Raw genomic sequence first — 23,536 nt, 5'->3', positions numbered from 1 at the left:
ACTGACACAAGTAATATAGACCTAATGCTGTAACACATCAACTACATGAAAAACATAACTGTAATGGCCCCTGAAGCAGCATAATCTTGAAAGATCTTCACCAAAACCATAAGAAAGAAAATGTGAACAGAATTTTGGATTCAGAAATATGAAGAACCAAGCCTAACACACATCCATATTTAACACTTCCAAAGCTTTATGGTCCCTGAGTGAGTAGGTTTCATTCTGTTGCTAGCATTTGAACCAGAATGCAGTTATCTTTCTGCCTCTTTCTCTGGCAGAAGTTCAGGATGATCATCAGGCACATAAATTTCGCCAGACAGGGAGGTGGGGATGAAAAGGGCATAAGTATCGCACCTTCTCCTCTCACCCATGCTAGCATGGGAGATGGACGTTAAACGATGATAGTGATGAAAATCAGCTAAAATATACAAAAATCTTTATTTGTAGTAATGTGCTCTAAAAGCTACATTAGCTTAAAGCAGTTATCTCCCTCTATTCATCAAAGCAGATACTTACAAGAAAGACAACTCTTGACTTGGTAAGAAATCGCCATCATGAAACTACAGCGATATTTGGAAGCCTAGTTTAACCGGCTAAATGTTCATAACTCTACGCACTCACCTCTAATGATTCCTGTTTAATCTATCCTAACATTCTTCCTTCCAGAATCATCAGCATTCGAACTAGAACCAGCGACGTTGTTTTGACAGAACTGACAGAGTATTCGGCAAAATATTTGTTGAATTTAGTTCCGACCCATTACATTCTTATTTCACATCACAATGAAGTCAACTCTGCCTTTCATCCTTTCCAAAGTTATTAATATGAAATACCAGTAAAATTCTGGATGTAATAGTAGGTGATGTAGTATGTTGTAGTGTAGTACAGCAGTGGTGGAGATGGTGGTGATGATAGCGATCTTACAGACCAGACAGATTAAACGACACCTACCCCCCATACTCAAAAGAATATGGTGAGTATTGTTGTAACCAGCAGGGCTGAGAGAGACTATCTCCAGGGAGGATTCTGCAAACTGCTCTACATATACCTTAAAAAAATATGGGATAGTCATAGTTGGAATGACTATCCCACAGGTCAATTAAATAGTTAATTAGTTGACCACATCAAAAACAGCACTAAACAATTTCCCAATCATTCCCCTCTAGAACTGCAGCCATCCAGAGCTACTTTCTGCCTCCTTCTTCTATGAAGACAATTGTCCTAAGTTAATAAAGGTGTCCTTGCAGCTGTTCAACCTGTGGGGAACAGTTGCCAAAAATGATTCAGATCATTCCCTAGCAACTTAAAAAGGGCAAGGACACTTAGGTATTTATAAAAGATAGGATGATCGTTGGTGGAAAGTGTTTGATCACAGACCTGCACATTTGGAATTTACTTCAGGAAAAATAACAACAAAAGCAATATCAACCTTCAGAATTACAAGCAAATTATCACTTGTATTGACACAAACTCAATTAGCATTGTCCATTTGGAAGGTCATATAAAGATCATGTGCATTGCCTCTGTTATCTTAATTAAATAACTGGGAAAAAAATTGTTAAAGAAATGGCCTGCTATATGACAAGTATCATACAACCAGTAGTATGGGACATGTAACTAAGTAGTAATAATATACAGTTAAACAGTACTACCATTTAACTAAATTGTAGGTATGTATGTACCTACATACATACATATGTACATACATATATACATACACACACGCACATAATACATACATTTAACTAGTACTACAACACAACTAGCCAGTATTGTATATAATTTATCAATATTAATTTAATTAATATAACTAATCAGTACTACCATACAAGTATCCAGTTCTACAATACATCTATCTTTCTTTTAATGACAACAAATCAATCAATACAAATTAACACACATTCTTTTGACTCTAATCGACAAAACATTTTCATTTATTTTATGCTGGCTGCTGGAGAGTTTTAGTAATTTTGAGTGCTGCATAAGGAGTTGACTGAATATAATTAATCAGTATCACCATGTAATTAACTCATGCTACTGTATAAACTATCTAGTTCAATTTGACCATTACTATTATATAAGTAATTGTGTACTATGCAACTAACTGGTTCCTCTTCCCCTTCCTCCTCCTCATTGTTTTAATGTCCAGTTTTCTATGCTTGCATGGACTGGATGGCATTTGCTGAGGTGGATTTTTTGATGGCCAGATGCTCCTCCTCTCACTAAATATTGCCTTAGATTTCAAGTACAGTAAAACTTGCTAATGACCAGGAATGTTTCCAAAGAATGGAAACATACCCCACCTGTATGAGGGTAACACTCATTTACAACTAGTCAAAATGAAAACAAAGAGAGAGTAACACACACACACACACACGCGCGACAGGCTTCTTTCAGTTTCCATCTACTAAATCCACTCACAAGGCTTTGGTCAGCCCAGAACTATAGTACTTGCTCAAGGTGTTATGCAGTGGAACTGATCCTGAAACCATGTGGTTGGGAAGCAAACTTCTTATCACACAACCATGCTTGCACCTGTTCATCATCATCATCATCATCATCATCATCGTTTCTCCAAGTCAACAAAAGCCAACTACATGGTTTATCTTTGGCTAGGTATTTCTCCTGCAGTTGCCTTATCAGGAATATAGCATCAGTGGTGCTTCTACCTGACACAAAACCAAACTGCATCACATCTAGACTAACTCTTTCCCTAATTAGTTGGGCTATGACTCTCTCTGTTACTTTCATCACCTGATCCAACAGCTTGATACCTTGGTAATTATTTCTATCTAAGACATCACCTTTATCTTTGTAGCAGTTGACTATGGTGCTGCTACACCAGTCATTGGGTATGACTCCTTTATGAACCACCTGGTTTACAATACAGGTGACTAGACCATAACCCACACTGCCAGATATTTTAAGCATCTCAGTCTATCATAGGTACTGCTCAATACTGTCAGCTGAATGGACTGGAGCAATGTGAAATGAAATGTTTTGCTCAAGAACACAATGCATTGCCTGATCCAAGAATTGAAACCACAACCATTTGATCATAAGTGCAACACCTTAACCACTAGGCCAAGCACTTCTACCAGTGTATAACTTAGCAGTACTAATATAACATACTACTATAAATTAATCAACATTATATAAATAGCCAAGGTAAGTGCTTCTATGTGGCCATTCAACTTGCTAGAAATAGCAACCTAATCTGATGTAGGAATAAACAAGAGAAGCTAACCAAAAACTAATATAATGGTACTTTAGTACTTCATTTGATTAGAAGTCTAACTCTTAATAAACTTGAACTGAAAACAGTAAAGTACAGACCAAAACAGAAGGGTAAAGAAATACCGGTTGGCATAATTTGTTATTGGGACACTCCTACCCTGTTAGAGGCATAGGGGTTTACATTTCTTGTAAATCATTCTAGTTCTTTTAGTCTATCCTGTTGTTTGTGAGTGTGTTAGGCACATCTATATAAACACATAACTCATACATACATCATACTTATTTAGCAATGATTACTAAAATACTTAAAGGATAAAAGGTAAAGACCCCCTTCAGTCATGAATGACCATGGGATTGAGCCAAGAAAGTTCCCTTCTGATCCATAATTCTGGGCAAGGTTGTTTATGGAAGACCAACAGTTGCTCATGTATACCAGCCTCCCCTTCCCATGCCACCGATGTTATCAAAGGGAAAGGCAAAGGCTGATACAGCTTGGCACCAGTGATGTCGCAACTCATTTCTACAAATGAGCGAACTGGAACAACATGAAAATAAAGTGTCTTGCTCAATAATACAACACACACCCCAGTCCAGGAATCGAACACGCTATCTCATGATTGAAAGCCCAATGCTCTAACCACTGAGCCATGTGCCTTCTATAATAATTAAAGAGCAATTTGAAATAGTCCTTTGTTTCACATTTAGTTTGAGTTTATTACCAGCTGAAATGAAGTTCAGGTTTCACATTAGGCTAGAGCCTCTTATCCGTTTTGCATGGATGGATATAGAGATGTTTAGCCCAAGGTCAGCTTTAAGCAAGTAGACCTATGTTCAAAGCTGTTCCAACAGTGAATTTCCAGTATGTTCTTTTCTTTTCATTCACAGTGTGTCTAGGATCACATTGCACCTTTCCATTTCTAAGACATCTGTGTGTGAGATGACATAGGTTAGGTTGCTATTTCTAGCAGGTCTGGAAGCTACATAGTGGCTTCCTTGTTGGCTCTTATGCGAATGTTTGTAGGTGACAGGTGGTCGTTATAGTAGCAGCAGCAGCAACAGGAAAAAGCCTTACAAATGGTGATGGTGGAAAGTGTTTGTAATTAAAAGCATTACTAAGTAGTGGTAGTGGTGATAGTGAAAGTATTGCTAGTGACAGTGGTATTAGTGTAGAAGCAGCAATTGTGTAGTGACATTATTAGTTGTTAGTGGTAGTTCTAGTAAAAGTATTTCTGTTGGTAGTAGTAGTAGTGATGAAAGAGGTATGATGTAGTCATAGCTTCATTGTTGATGATAGTAGTAGAAGCAGCAGCAGCAGTGGCAGTAGTAATAGTAGTGGTGGTATTAGCAAAAACTGTATGCCAGAATCCTCACCTATCCATGGGGTTTAGGTGACAGGTGAAGCAACTCACCTGTTGAAATATAATGCTGTTATATCAATATTATCTATTTCTAAGGTGGCGAGCTGGCAGAAACGTTAGCATGCTGGGCGAAATGCTTTGCGGTATTTCATCTGTTGATACATTCTGAATTCAAATTCTGCCGAGGTTGACTTTGCCTTTCATCCTTTCGGGTCGATAAATTAAGTACCAGTTGCATACTGGGGTTAATCTAATCGAATTCCCCCCCCCCCCACCCAACTCCCCAAAAGTATGGGACCTTGTGCCTAAAGTAGAAAAGAATATTATCTATTTGTATCACTCTTATACTGGTTTCAAATTTTGGCACAAGGGTAGCAATTTACGGGAGGGGGGTGCAGGTAAATCGATAGCATTGACCCCAGTACTCAGCTGGTACTCGTTTTATTGAACCTCAAAAGGATTTGAATAGCAAAGTTGACCTCGGCAAAATTTGAACTCCAAACGTAAAGATGGACGAAATGCTGCTGAGCATTTTGCCAGCATGCTAATATTTCTTATGTCTTTATTGCTCACAAGGGGCTAAACATAGAGGGGACAAACAAAGACAGACAAAGGGGTTAAGTCGATTACATCGACCGCAGTGCGTAACTGGTACTTAATTTATCGACCCCAAAAGGATGAAAACCAAAGTCGACCGCAGCGGAATTTGAACTCAGAACGTAGCAACAGACAAAATACCGCAAAGCATTTCGCCGAGCGTGCTAATGATTCTGCCAGCTTGTCGCCTTGTACTACTCACATGCACAGCCTATAGGTAATTTTCACACACATACATTCTCTCTCTCTTTCTCTCTAAAAACAGACCTCACTTAAAGGGATAGCACAAAAGAAAAAGAAGCATGTAGGCAGCAGCAGCATCTTCAGTTTACTTACCTGTGTCAGAAATCTGGCCAGATGATGTCCTTGTGATGTAGACATTTGGCTGTGTGGTGGAAGTTCTGTTTGTAAGGGAAGGATAGTCACCTGTTGGTGTAGTTGATGCATTTGATGCAGTAGCTGGTGAAGTAGTCGGTGTAGTAGTTGATGCAGTAGGTGATGCAGTTGGAATAGGAGTTGGTGCAGAAATTAATGCAGTAGTTAGCATTGGAGTTGTTGAAAGATTGTCGATTCTGATATTTTCATAAATGTTGAAATCTAAAACAAAAAAGTTATAATAAAATAAAATAGAAAGAATATTCAGGAAGCAAGTGAGTAGGGCAGAGTTCATTGAAGGCCTTTTAGGAAGATTAGTGTACATATGGTACACTATAGAGCAAACAATATTTTGGCACATTTTTCATAAAGGGAAAAAATATATATTCTATTCTGTTATTCTATTACAGGGGTGGGCAACCTTTTTGAGAGTGTGTGCCAAAAGTGGCAAAATCTCTGACACAAAATTCTTCCACGTGCCAAGTAAGTTTTTTTGAGAACATTTATGCAGGTGGCACGTAAGATACACCATTTTGAGCGTGGCTGTTGCCAGTACCACCTGACTGGCCTTCATGCCAGTGGTACGTAAAAGCACCCACTACACTCTCGGAGTGGTTGGCATTAGGAAGGGCATCCAGCGGTAGAAACTCTGCCAAATCAGATTGGAGCCTGGTGTAGCCATCTGGTTCGCCAGTCCTCAGTCAAATCGTCCAACCCATGCTAGCATGGAAAGTGGACGTTAAACGATGATGATATGCATATATCACCATCTTCATCATTGTCATTATCATCATTTGTTAGCATCATATTAGGCTACTTGATATCTCTTAAGAAAGTGTATGTTAAGAACTTTTTTAATAAATGATAATAAAAACACCACAGAGCAGTAAAACACTATATAATGATGGGAAATGTATTTATTCACCTTCAAAGTTACATCAAAACAACAATGAACCTTTGCTACTTTCAAAAGAAAACATCAGATAAAATATCAGTCCAGCAGAAAAGTTGCAGATAACCTTTGCCACTTTCAAAAGAAAATATCAGTCAGATGAAATACCAGTTTGACAGAACACTTGCTGACTGCTTTCAATATACATGTATGTACAATATTATCAGTGGGACTTCTGATGCTGCATCACTGATAACAGAGATTTTGTATCAGGTTTATACTTTGTAACCTTCAGATATGCATGCACTACTAGTTTCATCCGTCAGGTTACTTCTAGTACAAGACTTAACAAAGTTCATCACTGAGAACAAGGATTCACAGGTATATGTTGATGAAAACATAGATATTAGTGCTGTTGCACAGTTTTTTAAACTGGAAAAATTTTCTGGAATGTCATTCCAAGTCCATAATAATTTGTTTTCCACACTCCTCTCTGGTACTCCAGTCTCTAATCACTTTCTAAAAAATATTTTCTAAGTCAATTCTAAGGTCAATAAACTTTTGCTTCCAAATTGAACTACTTTGAAATTCAATCAACTGCATTTCAATATCAACCATGTCTATCCATGAAAACATTTGTAAGTTTAGTTCCTCCAGTTTGATAATGTTTGGAAACTTCATGAATTTTGCTATCTCTTCCAGTTCCCTGAATTTAGCAAACCTTGTAAAAAAACTGCTCAACAGTTGACTTGTTAATGTTTACAAACAGTTTTTGAAGACATTGGTGCTCTGTTCTGTCATCTTTTGAGAGATCATTGATGTACCTCTTTAGGTTTGGGAAGTATCTAAATCTCCCATTGTCCACATCCTTCTTAGAAACTTCTAGTTTCATTTCAAAAGCCTTTATGTAACTAAACATAACATCAAGTGTCATACCAGAGCCCTGTAATTTAACATTCAAGTCAATCAAATGGTCATAAAAATCTGCAAAAAACATCAGTTTACAAACCCACATGATGTCAGACAATTCTTGATAAGAAACATGTTGGTTAAGCATTCAATAAATCTTTTCAGAACCAAACCTCGGCTAAGCCATCGACCATTGTTGTACATTTTCAATCCTCTATACACAGATTCTACCTCATTCTGCAAGAAAACGGCATAATGATGATGTCACTGCTGTAGCACACATCGAGAGAAATTCTGAATAAGTAGGTGAGGTGGTTGTCTTGTCAACGAATACCAGTTGCAGAGGCTGAAACCAAAATATTGGTTGGGTCTGGGAGGAGATCATTAAATAACGGTAGGCCTAATTTGTAATTTAAAATGTATCTGAGCAATAAAAAGTTGCTATATACTATTAAGAGAAAGAGGGAGAGAGGGTTTTGTGTGTTAGACACAAGTTATTGGAGTGCCATGTTTGGCATGCATGCCAGGGTGTTCCCACCCCAGTTCTATTACTTGTTTCAGTCATTTGTCTGTGGCCATTCTGGAGCACCGCCTCGAAGAGTTTTGATTCCAGGACTTTTTTTTAAGCTTAGTACTTATTCTATCGGCCTCATATGCTGAACTGCTAATTTATGGGGACGTAAATATACCAACACCAGTTGTCAAGTAGTGATGGAGGACAAACACAGACACAAATACACATATATAAATATAAATATATACATACATATATATATATCTACAATGGGCTTCTTCCAGTTTCCATCTACCAAATCCATTTAAAAGGCTTTGATCGAACTGAAGCAATAGTAGAAGACACAGGTCTAAGGTGCCACACAGTAGGATTGAACCCGAAACCATGTGGTTCAGAAGTAAGCTTCTTATCATACAGTCATGCTTGTACCTATGTATATATGTATATATTTAAGCTAATAAACAGATATAATTTAAACCAGTGTTTCTCAACTTTATTTTGGCCATGACCCCTTTTAATTCAACATGAAATTGTTATGGCACTCATGCTAATTTAAGTTTTTATCCCCAGTCTGTCCCTCAACTTAATGCATCTAGAGAAGTAGAAAAAAAACATTAAAAGTTGTAGTCTTGAATCAAACATCCATTGGGATTCAAAGGAGAAACTTTAATGAATCCATTGGGATTCAAAGGAGAAACTTTAATGAAGTGGCCAGCCTGTTCTCCAGATTTGAATCCTATCAAGAACCCCTGGAGCATCGTCAAACATGAGATCTACCAGAATGGCAAGCAGTACACATCTAAGGAAACATTTTGGAAGGCAATACAAGACTCTGCTAAGGCAGTCCTACCCTCTACTATCAAAACACTGACTGAATCCACTAACAACCTCATTTGTGAGGTCATCAAACAAAATGTTCATACACCAAACACTAATCATAGAGTCAAAGCTTCTGTGAATATGTTATTTATGTATTTTGTTGTTCAATGGTACATTTGTGTTATATGAGTTATTTAAAATAATTGTTCTTGAAATAGTTGGTATTTCTATCCTTATAAGTGATCAAAACAGTGCATTCTTATACTAGGACTATTATTGCGGTACACCTGAAAAACAAGTATGCAAAATAATATGAAAACTAAGACAGCTACATACGATAAATTTTGTATACAAAGCAAAAATAGTGTACTGTACTATCATGCAAATTTTCTTCAAAATCCTTTGGGTAGTTATTTAGAAGGTCTAAAAAAATTATCATGGACTATTTTCTCGGTTCACAATAAATATTAAATCAATTGCAATACACATTCATCCAAAGGTTGATATTACTATGCAGCTTTATTCAAGATGTTACCCATATAACTGGGTGAAGTGAATTGATTTGATGAAAATAATACTTTAAGAAATATATTTTGAAGATCTAAAATTCTCCGTTCTTCTTTGCAATGTCTTGATTACACACTCTATATGCTACATGAAATCCAATGAAGAGAATTTAGAATTTACCTGTTGAGTGAAGTACAGTTTAATTGTTTATTTTAAATGACTCTGAATGTTCCTCATCATTCAATGTGTGAGTGTGTGTGTGTGTGTGCACATGCATGTTGCTTTCAAAGAATGGGTGTACCAGATGAACTACTATTTATAGTATAAATCATTGAAAATTGCAAAGACACATGTAGACGTAAAGTAGTTCTTTGGCAGCACCATTGACTAACTGAAGATGTCATCAGATATATGAAATCTTTACTAATCTTTGTTTTGTAATGAATAATCAGGAGCCAGTGGCTAATTATGTTAGCAATGAATTATATAATACTATTTAAGACAGTAATCTCCCTGCAGTTACAATCCAGTTATTGCATAATGACACAAGTGTTGTGATGTAGATCTGTGTGTGTGTGTGTGTGTGTGTGTGTGTGTGTGATGTTTTAAATCATTTGTAAGTATTTGAGTGTTTGCATATGGTGATGTAAATATACATGTATTTGGCAGTATAGATCTCATCCTCTCTCTCCCTCCCTTTCTCTCTCTCTCTCTCTCTCTCTCTCTCTCTCTCTCTCTCTCTCTCTCTTTCTCAAATACCAATGTATGCTTAATGTGTAAACAGACTAACAGACAAATGCACACACATAAATAGGTACATACCGTTAGTCCAATCAAAATATATTTTATTTCAAGGTCTCCAAATTCAAATTGACTGGGGCTTGATTAGATAGTGGGGATTTGTGTATTAGTACATTAATTAGTGGAGAGGGATATTAACTCACCATGTAGTGGGGAGCTTGTGTGTTAATCTGTTGTAAAATGAGTGTGTTGGGTATCAATTCATTATATAGTGGGGTGTGTTCATTATATAATGGGAACACAATAAAATAATCATTAATCTCTTGATTATTGCGGGTGTTCAGGTGTTACATTCCAAAACCGCACCACGATAGGTGAAAATATGCGTAATAGAAACAGTACTGTACTATATATATGTTTTTTTATTATTTTATAAATGCAAAACAACACCACGGAGGAAACGATGTAAATAATAAACCATAATAGGTGAACCGCGACATGGTGATGGATTACTGTATATAATTAGGAACACTATTAAATTGTTATATATATGTATATAAGTGTATATGTTTGTGTATATATATATATATATATATATATATATCACACCAAATCTTTTACTCTACTCTCAGATATGATGACTGGACTTATATTGTAATATGAGATAAGAGATTAATAAGTAACATGCACATATATATATATAATATATATATATTAATATATAATATATATATATGTGTGTGTGTGTGTGTGTGTGTGTGTGTGTGTACGTGTACATTTATATATACATATATAAAGGTGTCTTTTATTTACCTGTAATCAGTCTTCCTTCATTCAATGTTAGATTTTAGTTATGTAATCCAGTCTAAACATAGTTGTCTGTATCTATTATATACCTTTTTTCACATATTCTTACTCATTACATGTGTGTGTGTGTGTGTGTGTGTGTGTGTGTGTGTGTGTGTGTGCGTGCGTACGTGCATGTATTCCTTTAGGTGAAATGTAGTGATGTTTAATTTAAACAAAATTACCACAATGAATTCCCCTCAAGATATATGATAAGTTTTATTCATACTATAAGCACAATTATACCTCACCCTATACATAGTACACACTGTTGCAAGAGATGTACCAATGAACTTGCTCTTTGAGTGGTTGTTTTGAACATTGGCTGAAGTGATGGTAGTGGTGGTGGTGGGGTGGCTATGATGGTAGTAGTGCTTTTTTTTCTGATAATAGTATCAGAAAAATTCTCTAGTAGTGACACAGCAGCAGGGAGTGGTATTTACTGTGATAGTAGTGCCATAGAAAATATTGCAATGGTAGGGAGTGGTATTTTCTCCAATGGCAGTGCAATAGGAAATGCTGTTGTTGTAGTACAGTATGGGTTTGTGCTTGCTTTGATTTCACTGTCACAGAAGGTTCTGACTTGATGATAAAAGCGAATGGGTTCAGTATGAAATGTCTAGCAGCACCATAGTAATTTTGATTTACCACAGACTGTACTTCAAGATACCACAGCAATTTGGGGTGGTACAAATAGAAATGTGTCAGCTCCAGCAATTGATTCTTAGAAGACAAGTATTGGTAATAAAAAAAAAGCCAAACTTGCTATCTTCAATTTGGTTACAGTGTCTATCCTCACTTGTAGTTGTGAATGTAGGGTAATGACTGAAAGAGTACAATTGCAAAAACAAGAAGCCAAAATAAGGTTCTTTCAAGGGACCTCTGGAATCATGTTATTTGATAGGATGCATAGCTCAAAGATCAGGGTGTCTCTTCAGATCAAGCTGCAACTTTTCAACATTGAGAGGTCACATCTCTAATACAATAGATATGTAATTAGAATATCACAAGAAAGAATCACAAGGCAGATTCTTCAAGCCAACCAACTGGCAGGAGTCCTAGAACAAGATGGCTGTATAATGTCCATAATCTCAGCTGGTCAGAATTTGCAATGAGAGTTGCTTCTGAAGGCACTTAACGGAGGAGGTGCCCAAGAATTCAACCCCACCAACTCTCCCAGGAAAAGCGGACAGAGAAGTTGGGTGGATGGACAAAGTGAATCTAGGACACAACAACTTACAGTGTCACAGGTGTATGTGGCTATATCACAGTAATTTGAATGACTAATGACAATGCTACAAATTACTGTAAATATAGATAGAAAATAATTAGGTCTCATTTGTTGTTTAAGGCATCCTTTGACCCTTTTGCATTCAGATTTCTCTGTCAAATGCAATACTTACTTATTCATATTGTTTTGAATTAATTATGCATTATTTTGTAGCTTCAAGATATTAATGATATGATTGTTTAGTTTTAGAATGACATTATAAGGTAGGTGTGAGAAACCAGGTTTGAACATAAAATATGTAGAATATTTGGGCCAGACGTGGCCGGTTTGAATGCTAATGGGTTAAGCTGCTTTATTGAACTATCTATTATCTTTTATTACCTCCACCTTAGCGAAGGTGAGGGTATTGTTTACAGTCATATTTGCTTGTTTGTTTGTCTGTGGACAAGATATCTCAAGAATCGCTGGATGGATTCAGATGAAACTTTCAGAGATGTTTGGCCTTGTGACTGGCATGAACTGATTAGATTTTGGGATCAATCATGTACTGTATAAAGATTCTGGATTATTTTTCCGTTTTTTTTTTTGCTTAATTTTTGAGAGTGGTTGGGTTCATTTTTAGTATTCTCGTTTGTGAGAACATAAGAAAAGCTTTAACTAAACACTGCAAGGTAATTAATCTAGAACTTACCACTCTGCATAGTGACACTGATGATGATGAAGATGATAATGATGGCAATCATGACAATAATAATAGTTTAAAATTTTGGAACAAGGCAAGTAATTTTGGGAGAGGTCATAAGCTGATTACAATGACCCCAGTGCTTAACTGATACTTATTTTATCAACACTGAAAGGATGAAAGACAAAGTCAAACTCGGTGGAAGGTGAACACAGAATGTAGAGACAGATGAAATGCTGCTAAGCATTCTAGTCCAGTGTGCAAATAATTCTGTCAGCTCACCACCTTGAACAATAATAATAAGAGCACTCTGAGAGCACAAACCTCTGTCAAGGCAACACTAACTTCCTCTCAACGATTAGCCAGAGATGATCTTTAAAATGAGAATATCTGAAATGAAATAAACTCGACTGCTCTCACAAACAAGAATACTAAAAATGAACCTGAAGATCGTTGCCAGTGCCACCATTTTGAGCGTGGCCGTTGCCAGTACCGCCTGACTGGCCTTCGTGCGGGTGACATGTAAAAGCACCCACTACACTCTCAGAGTGGTTGGCGTTACGAAGGGCATCCAGCTGTAGAAACTCTGCCAAATCAGATTGGAGCCTGGTGTTGCCATCCGGTTTCACCAGTCCTCAGTCAAACCGTCCAACCCATGCTAGCATGGAAAGCGGACGTTAAACGATGATGATGATGACCACTCAAAGATTAAGTAGAAAAAAAAAAAAAAGGAAAAATAATTCAGAATCCTTGTCCAGCAAGGATTAGATCCCAAAATTTAATCAGTTCGTGCCAGTCATGAGGCCAAACATCCCTGAAAGTTTCATGCAATTCCATCCAGTGGTTCTAGAGATATCTTGTCCACGGACAAACAAACCAACAAACATGATTGAAAAGTGCCTTCGCTAAGGTGAAGGTAATAACTTCTAACAGAAGCACAAGGTCAAAATTTGACAAAAGGGAAATAATCAATTGTATTGACTTGAGTTCTTGACTGGCATTTTTATGTAATCAACCCCAGAAAGATGAAAGGAAAATTGGCATCGTTCTGGAGTTTTTACATATTTAATTTAGGCATAAAGCCATAAATTTTAAGGAAGTGCACAAATCAATTTAGTTGATTCTAATATATGACTAATGACTAGTATTTATTTTAATGACCTTGGATGAATGGAAAGTAAAGTCAAACTTGACAGAGATAGGTCATATCTAAATACGTAAAGTCATTTTGTCTCTTATTCTATATAAACTGCTTTTATCCCTATCACCGTCGCCAATGTCTTTATATCCTCCTTTTCATGCTTGCATAGGTCTGATGAGTTTGTTGAAGCTGAGATTTTCTATGGTCGGATACCCTTCTTGTCACCAAATTTCGCCTATTTCCAAGGTAATATTAAACATGGCCAGACATGTTTTCACAGAAGACTGGATATGAATGACACTAGTTTTATGATGGTTACACTCATTTACAACTATTGCATGATGTCAAGACATAGAAACGTAAACATATGCAGACATATGTATGCACACACACACACACACACACACACATGCATACATTTGATAACCTACTTTCAGTTTCTGTCTGCAGAATTCACTTACAAGGCTTTGATTGGACTGGTATTATAGCAGAAGACACTTGCTCAAGAAGCCACACAGTGCAACTTAGACCCAAACCATGTGGTTGAAAATAACCACAAGGTCCACTCCAGTATGGTGGCTTGAGTGCCTTAACCCTTTATCATTCAGATTAGTTTGTCAAATGTAATGCTTATTCATTCACATTGTTTTGAAATAATTATGCATTATCTTGTAGCTTTAAGATTTTGATTATGTGATTGTTTATTTTTATAATGACATTGTAGGGTAGGTGTAAGAGGCTGAATCTTGCTAGTCTAAAATTGGCGAAAAGTGAAATGCTTTAAAGGAGTAGAGTTAAATAAACTCCAGTACTTGGTTTTAGACCAAATGATGGATTAAATCTAATACACAGGTAGACCACAGTGGGATTTGAACTCAGAATGTAAAGAACTGGAATGAATACCCCAAAACATCCTGTCCAAGGCTCTAATAATTATATCTGTTTTAGACAGGTACTATATTTATTGAACCTGAAAGGATGAAAAGGAAAATTCACCTTGAGAAAGATTTGAACTGCAAGAAGTCACAATAGATACAAAAAGGTATTGTGTTTGATGATCTGATAAGTGTGTGTGTGTGTGTGTGTGTGTGTGTGTGTGTGTGTGCAAATTGACTAGAATAAATCATGTGATGAAGAAAGAATGAAGAAAATGAGAGAAAGCGAATCTGTAATAAGATGGAGAAGGAATAAAGAGAAAAACTGGAAAAAAGCAGGAATCAGAAGAAGGGAAAGGGTTAAAAGGTAGAAGAAGAAGTCCTTACAATAAACCAACAACAGCACCATGAGCCACTACAAAGTTGCTAGACTTGATTAAATAATCTTCACATCATCACGCAATACTGTATTTATCAATGAAGGATAGATTTGATAATGTAATCCTACAAGTAAAGAGAAGAAAGGATGGTGATGACTGGGGCATTTTTGACTATAGGTCTGCTCCGTCAGAACAGACTCGAGGTAAAACATCAACATCAAAGTTACAACAGTAGGACTGAGGAGTAAAGATCCTTTGTCAGGGGAGTTTTACTGATCAATGGTTGAGTTTATATTTATTAAGTAGTTTAGGGTGATGTCAATGGTACTAGAAAGCTATAGTAGAGAGAAAAGTCAAGATTATACTGTGAAACGTGTTGGGTAGACTGAGCACAGATGAGTTGAGATACAAAGAAAGGCATTAAAGAAATCAGCTACAGCATGCTAGAAACAAAGCTGTGCTGATGATGCATATGAAGGACGATGTTTGGATCAGAGAAGTTAAGTGATCCATAGAGAATGAATACATGGAAGAATAAGAATGCAAAAGATATTGGAAGATATGGTGAAGGCTGATCTTAAGATGCTGGCTCTCATGAAATGACCTGGGACTGTATCGAGTGGTGAAAGAACAAGATGAAGTAGACCTGTCTAACCCATGCCAACATGGAAAAGCAAATATGACGATGATGATGATTTAGGCTTTGTAGAGTATTCACAGCTGTTTGGAGCTCAAGAGAAACCCAAGTCCTTTTTATACTTAGATGCTTTAAATTAAGGTCCCAAATATTTCTAGGTTCACATTATTGTTTGCCGCAGATTAGTCCTGACCCAGCCAATCTATTATCAAAGATGTTCCAGTCATGACCATCTAGTCTATTTTTTTTTTCCAGACAATATATTTAGGACAACATTATCCAATATTCATTCCTCCCTTTGCTTTAAGACAAGAAAGTATAATTTGTAAGAAATTTAGCTGATACTTTTAGCAGTTAATGTTGCTATGTAGGGGCTTCTTCATTTGGCGAGTCCTAGTGAAAACGAGTGGTATGAAGTTGAAGGTTACAGATAGAAAATGATGGGGGAATGAACAATTATAAGGTTCTGCTACTTTGAAATAAATAACATTTACAATCTGGTGTTGTCGAACAATATAAAATTGACAGACATGCATCAGAAACAAGGTGAAGGACTTCAATGATAAAGATTTGATCACTAACTCACAAGCACAATACCCCTCTCTGCCTCCTCTATCACTACTGCAATGGATTCTACTCTCACCCCTGAACTAGCTAGCTGCATACCCTCTCTACCCATCCACACTGTTATTCCTCTTTTGGTCATCCTTACAATGTCTTACCTTCTGGATCTTTTTCATCCAACCCTTCTACCTCAGAACTGCATCCCCTTTGAAATTCCTGCTTCTCCCACTTAATTTTCTTTTCTAGGTTATAGTCAACTTGAACATCAAGTATCTCAATCTCACCAGTCAGCAAAAACCTTAGAAGGTGACAGGCATATCTTCTCCCATTGCTGTTGTATTTAATAAAGAAAGAAGGTGGGGGCAGTGGGGTTAGTTGGAATAACTGAATGTGAGACAAGAAAAATATTGAGGTAAACTGTGGAACTTTGGAAGATGCCAAAGTTTAAGGAGTAGAAATTGAGAGATTCAAGAAAAAAGAATGTATAATTACAACATGACCACAGGGGACATTTGGGATCATCCATGTATGAGTTCTAGGTGTGACATATAGGAAAAGAATTCAACCAAGAAGTTTGTATATCACATTTCCTTAAAAACCTTTACCAATATCAAGTGCAACAGTCTTGGTTCAATGTCAAGTCCATTTTGTGAGAGCCAGGTCACGCAGAGACATTGGCCTTTGGAAGATATAGTTGTTGCTCACTAAGGAGCAGAAAATCAGTGTTGTTAAGAGACACTCTTCAATGACAGTTTTCTTTTTCAGCTTTAGAAACATTGAAAGGAGGGAAATGAAGTGAATGTTAGTGCTGAGAAGAGCAAAGAGGGATGAAGGATGGAGTTATATATTTCTATATTTTCAAATAGATGGTTCTGGATGAGAGAGGCAGAGAGAGATCTAGATGGCATGGTTTAAAATTTAAATAGGAGCATGTGCTAGTTCAAAATCACACAGAGTTTGACAGTAAAGGTGTGGGATGCCTTCGGGTTTGTGGATATAGTAAGTGTTGGAAGTGGAACATATTTTAGATATAACAACAGGAGATTGTGGAAAGAAGAGCTTTCATATGCGCTAAAAAGGTAAGTTGAAAGGATTTGGAGGAGTGAGAATAGAACTGGGATGCAAAGCAGACAGGGGGAAAATGCAATAAAAGGCATTAGGCTATGACCGAAGTAATACTTTGTTAGAAGTTAGACTGTAACAACAGGACAGCAAGTGTAGTAGTAGATGCCTATAGAGTTTGTTGACATTTTGTTGACAGATAGAACTGGAAAGAGAGAAAGGAAAGAGAAATGAGATACTTGAGCAGTAACAAGATTAAAGATATAAAGAAGACACAAGAAAGTTAGTAAAATTTCATATAATGATAAGATTCATACAATCATAAAATTTCTTAAATCATGATTTCTCCCAGTATTAAGATTTCTCTCAATCATAAGATTTTTACCAAATGTAAGATTCCAGACAAGTCATATGACTTTATACATCATAAAACTTCATGCAGACAATATGATTTCATGTAATTCTAAGCAAACGTAATATTGACTCTATACAGTCATAAAATATCTTCCACTAATAACATTTGCCCAATCATAAGAATTCATATAAATCATGTAAATTCATGCAAAGTTTCCATGTAGTCATAAAATTTCATGCAGCCATAAAATTTCATACAAATCATGAAATGTTACACAAATCATAGGATTTCATGCAGTTATAAGATTTCATACAAATCATGAAGCATCATGCAGATCATAATAATTTATACAACCATAAGATTTCATGCAAACATAGGATTTTATAGCTTCATATGATTTCATGCAATTATAAAGTAATTTTGGTATTGTAAAATAATCTTTGAAGGAGCAGACACTAATATGAAGTGATCTACAAATTTCAATCTGTGGAATAATACTGCAGTCATCAGGTGGCTCTATTGAAAACAAAACCAAATGCAAATTTATCCAATTTGATGTTGATAAATATTCTTCTAAAAGTCATCAATTTTCTACAAGAATGAACTACCCCTTGGTCCAAGAATCAAACTCACAACCTTATAATTATGGACCCAATCCCCAATCCAATCCATTAGGCCACATGCCTTCACACCTAAGTATGTTATTATTAAAATGCATTTCCACTAATTTTCTAACAAAGTGACAAACTCCTTTTGTTGATGCTTAGAATGTGTGAAGTGTACACACGCGAGTATGGGTGTGAGAAAAAGAGAGATTGAGAGAAAGAGACAGTAAAACAGTGAAGTATTTAATTGTTCTTAGTAGTCAGAGTCAGTTCAGAGGTGAAGGTATTTATGAATTATTGCTTCAGGGACTTGTTGCAAATAATAGCTATTTAACAGACAATAACTGTATCACATAGTGTTAGAGTCACTGTGAACAAATATTTAACAGTTGAGCAAATATTTTCAGGATCAATTGTTCTAGACTACAGGAGCATGATACCAGCTTAGGTCTTCCATACTTTTAATGGAGTTCACTCTATTGCAAGTATTCAGACCAGAACCCTGCTTCCTTCCTTTCCCCCATTGTTAGGTTTGGTCCCAGATCAGCCCTGCATGAACAAAGGTATTCCAGTGGTGATTGTATCATCTTTTATGATAAGTTTATCTACAGCAACATTATCCAATATATATAGTTCCTTCTTTAAGATGGTAGGGTGTGATCTGAGATGCTCTTTCTAATAGGTCAAGCAAGTGCTTAGAAGTTCCCTAATTTGTTTGACCCTGTCCACGTTTTCCCTACTGATTCAAACTTGGAAATGTTCAGTCCAAGCATTGAGCACATGGTTGTCACCAATCAGCAAAAGCCTGCCTGTAAAGTTCATAGACTTCCTCCTCCAAACTATATTATAAATAAAAATGTATAAATTCTAGTATCTTGTAGAGATTCTGATTCAAGTATCAAAGTTTCTATTGACACATTGTATGTGTCCCACTTGAAATGTGCTTGAGGGTTCTGTTTGTACACTGCTGGACTGAAATGTTATTTTCATCATGCACAATGATAGTTAAAATGTTGAATAAATCACAACATAAAAATGAGGTTAATAGTCTGATGAATCATTACTATTCTAGATATATAGTGTTTTTTTTTTATCTGCAGGGATGGAAAGTGAAGACAGTAATTATATTTGAACAAATCTGAATAGTTTAATTCTTGGTTCCAGATGTTGTTCAATGAAATAAAGGAATATTGATTTCTCATATGAGCATAAGTCACAAATCTCAGGTCAAGAGAAGAGAAGGGTATAGTCAATTAAATCAACCCCAGGACCTGATTGTTCCTTGTTTTACCAACTCAAATAAGAATAAAAGAAAAAGATAACTGCAGCAAAATGTAAAAAGTTGGAACTAAATATAGCATGGGATTCTGTCAGCCACATTACTGATTCTGCCAATCCAATGTCTCAATAATTTTTTTAGTGAAATATTTTTATCATCAGCATCATTGTCTAATATCTACTTTTCCATGCTTGCACGGGTCAGATGGAATTTATTAAGGCGGATTTTCTATAGCCAGTTGTCCTTCCTGTCACCAATCCTCAACTATTTCCAAACAAGGTAATATTTCCTCATGGCCACACACGTTTTTCAAAGAAGACTTCATAGAAACAAACAATATCACTTCTATGATGGTGATGTTCATTTACAATCATCACATGATGTCAAGATAGGGGCATGCATGCATACATACATACATAAATAAATATATATATAGTTTTAGGGAAAATAACCAAGTTTCAAGAACTCATCGATGAAAATCCACTATCACATATAGAAAAATTAACAATTAAAAATTAAAAGCAATTATTTTAACGTAGTATTTTCGCACGACCTCTTGCTTAAAACGCTATAGCTATTAGATAACGTCTTAGTTTCAGTTTGAATTACGGAGAAATATGGATAAGTACTGTTTTTACTTTGCTAAAGATTTTCTACTATTTGAAAATAATATGTATTCTTGTTTTTTATATTATTCATTTGGTTCTTTATAGATTATGTTTAACAGATAACTTATTTAACACTAAATTATTTATAAGTTATAGTTTCATTTCTACATAATATTAGAACTTCGATTTGAATAGTGTTGTTATATTTTCGATTATTTTTGATTGATAATATTTTATTAATAATTAGTCTTTATTGTTTATAATATCGTTAAAAGTTTTTTTTTTATTAAAACTTTGTATATATATATAAAGTTTAATCTTTTATTCTTAATAATTTTTTTCTTTCCTAATTTTTTCATTCATAATTTTTTCATTCATATTTTTATTCTTACGTTTGTAGAAATAAATATTCTTGTATTTTTCTATTATTCAATTGATTTTTAATGATAATTAAACGTTTTAAGCTTTAAATAGTATAGCTTTAACTATTACACTGGTTAAATATGTACTAATTTTATCTTCATTATTATTTTAAACTTAAACTTCGTTCAAATTGTATTTAAAACAAAGATAATTTAAAACAATAATTTATGTAAGCTGTTTTTTGTATATAATATACATGTTATTATAATGGAGGAAGGGAGGATTACTGAATGGTTATTATTTTGATATTTTTAATAATTTTTCTATCTTTATAAAATAAGTATTTCATATTAATTCATTTGGTACTTATTGTTGGTTGAGATATATATATCTAATTATTGTTCTACTTAAGATCTGACGATTAGCTATATTTTTGAATAGAATTTAATTTTCGATAATTTCAATTGATTTTAATCGATTTAAATTTCCTTTCTATTTGAAAATTAGTTATGAAACATGTGTAATCATTTTATTATATTTATCTTATGATATTTACTTTGCTTTATATTATACTCATTTATTGTGCTTTTAATTTTTAATTGTTAATTTTTCTATATGTGATAGTGGATTTTCATCGATGAGTTCTTGAAACTTGGTTATTTTCCCTAAAACTATATATTTTATATATATTTTATCTATAAAGATCAATTTAATTTAATTTTTTTATAAATTGATTTTAATTGAGTTTTTACCTGTAATTTAGGATTTTGTCCCTAATATTATTATTATTATTATATATATATATATATATATATATATATATATATGATATAACAAATGAAAGCAGTCCTTTTACAAGGAATTTCATCTGTCTTTTTGAAGAGACTTGTATACATAGATGCGAATTGTTTATAAATCAAATAATGTATATCAGTCGAAACAAATTGCTGGCTTTATTTATTTTTTTAAATTGGTTATGTTGTGTTATGTTATATTATATTATATTTCATAGTATATTGTATCATATTATGATGTAATAAATTGCTAGATTGTCAATTATTAGTTCTCTATCTAATTTATTATATATATATATATATATATATATATTTCTCCGAACTTTCCATCTTTCCGACGAAGGGCTACGCCCGAAACATCATACACTCTCTCTTTCCTTTCCTGAGCGTCCAATAATACTATCCATATCACGTCCTCACTTTGTTGTTTTTTTGTTTTTTTGTTATTGTGTTTTTGAACTATATATATATATATATATATATATAACAAGCTTCTTTCAGATTCTTTCTACCAAATCCACTCACAAAACCAGCCAGCCCAGAGCTATCGAAGACACTTGGCCAATATGTCATGCAGTGAGATTAAACCCAAAAACATATGGTTGAGAAACAAAATTTTTAACCATACTGCCAAGCCTGCAGCTGTTATAGATTTAATAACTCAGGTGGGAAAATCCTTCTTGTTATTTGCATTCACAAGTAACACTGTGAATGCAATAGATCAGCTTTTATATAGGCTCATGTGCTTACTATTGTATGTTAAAGGAAACAGACAGAAATATTATCAATAAAACAAACAACAAACTTGTACTAGGATTGACAAAACTTCACTCTACAATAATCTTTGCCTTTGGGTGACTAATGTAGGTTTAAGGGAGACATGGACAGAAAAAAAATGGTCGTAATCACTGTAGTATATCAATTCAGAAATGAGTGATAGAAAACATTTTTGAAAAAAGCCAAAAAGAGAGTCTATGAATACTCACACAAACACCAAGAAAGAGCAGCAAGATCTCCCTCAAACAACATCCACTTTCCATGCTGGTATGGCTTGTATAAAGTTTAGTGGGAAGATTTTTTACAATTGGATGTCCTTCTTGTCATCAACTCTTACCTGTTTCTAGGTATATATTAAGCATATAATCAGTAATCAATTATATACTCACATGAAGTTGAAACACTGTTTGATATTTTTTTTGGGAATTGAATGTTCACCATCCCAATTCCATTGCATGCATGAACACACACACACACAAATATTCACATACCTCCCTTTTACATACACACACACACACAAATATTCACATACCTCCCTTTTACATACACACACACACATATATTCACAGAGTCGAAATGCTCCCACTACCAGCTTGCCATCACCCCTTCTTTCTTTATTCATCTATCACCCCTTCCTTTCTTGTTCATATGTTGTGATGGAGAAAAACACAAGAGTATTATTATAGTAGATATATGTGTGTGTATGTGCATGCATGGGTGTATTTGTGTCTCTTTGTTTTGACACTGTGTACTAGTTATAAACAAGTGTCACCATTTTACAAGCAGTACCATTTATTTCTAATCTTCCTGAAAACATATCTGGCCATGAGGAAATATTACCTTGCTTGGAAACAGGTAAGGGTTGGTGACAGGAAGGGTATCCAATCATAGAAAATCTGTCTCGGTGGATTCTGTCCAATTCATGCAGGCAGGGAAAAGTGAATGTTAAAATGATGATGATGAAGATGATGATGATGATGATGATGAATAGCCCTTTCAGGGATAAGTTTCTCTTAGCCAGTTTCTGGGTAAAACTGTCTACTTTGCTTATAACCTTGTTCCAGTTGCTTTCCACTGGCAAGTCTGACACAAACAAAATTCCCATGCATTTTGACAAAGGCGTCAGTCCTGTGACCCACAATGTTAGCTGGCATAGATTAATTAGCCTTCCTGGATGTTAAGCTACAAGCCCACCAAAGTGTACTTTAAAGTTCTACATATAACTGACCTCCTAGCTGAAACCTCTTAAAACTCTGTGATATTCATGTGAAACTTCACCTGTTTTAAAAAAATGACAACGTAAAGATACAAAGGAAATTCAGCAAACACACTGCTAGATGACACATAATAAGCCAGATATGTCAAGTCAACACTACATAAATAAT

The 23,536-nt window shown here is 35.1% G+C and overlaps 1 protein-coding gene across 4 annotated transcripts in view; it reads right to left on the bottom strand.

Moving 5' to 3' along the window:
- Positions 1–23,536, bottom strand: part of LOC106878152 (uncharacterized) — a 44,447-nt gene that overhangs the window by 10,412 nt on the left and 10,499 nt on the right. For 3 of the 4 annotated variants that reach the window (XR_016242668.1, XR_001410469.3, XM_014927286.3), the window contains exon 3: positions 5,532–5,792. Coding sequence is in view for 2 of the 4 variants with exons in the window: in XM_014927286.3 (XP_014782772.1) it covers positions 5,532–5,792 (261 nt within the window). In the remaining 2 variants the exon portion in view is untranslated. Of the gene's footprint in view, positions 1–5,531; positions 5,793–17,487; positions 17,576–23,536 lie in introns of those variants that run through there. The other variant, XM_014927288.3, reaches the window with a different exon arrangement.

The sequence above is a fragment of the Octopus bimaculoides genome, chromosome 7, assembly GCF_046866305.1.
Source record: "Octopus bimaculoides isolate indiv1 chromosome 7, ASM4686630v1, whole genome shotgun sequence".
Lineage (NCBI taxonomy): Eukaryota > Metazoa > Mollusca > Cephalopoda > Octopoda > Octopodidae > Octopus > Octopus bimaculoides.
The sequence above is the reverse complement of the archived record's forward strand: the minus strand, read 5'-3'. Positions and strand labels throughout refer to the sequence as shown.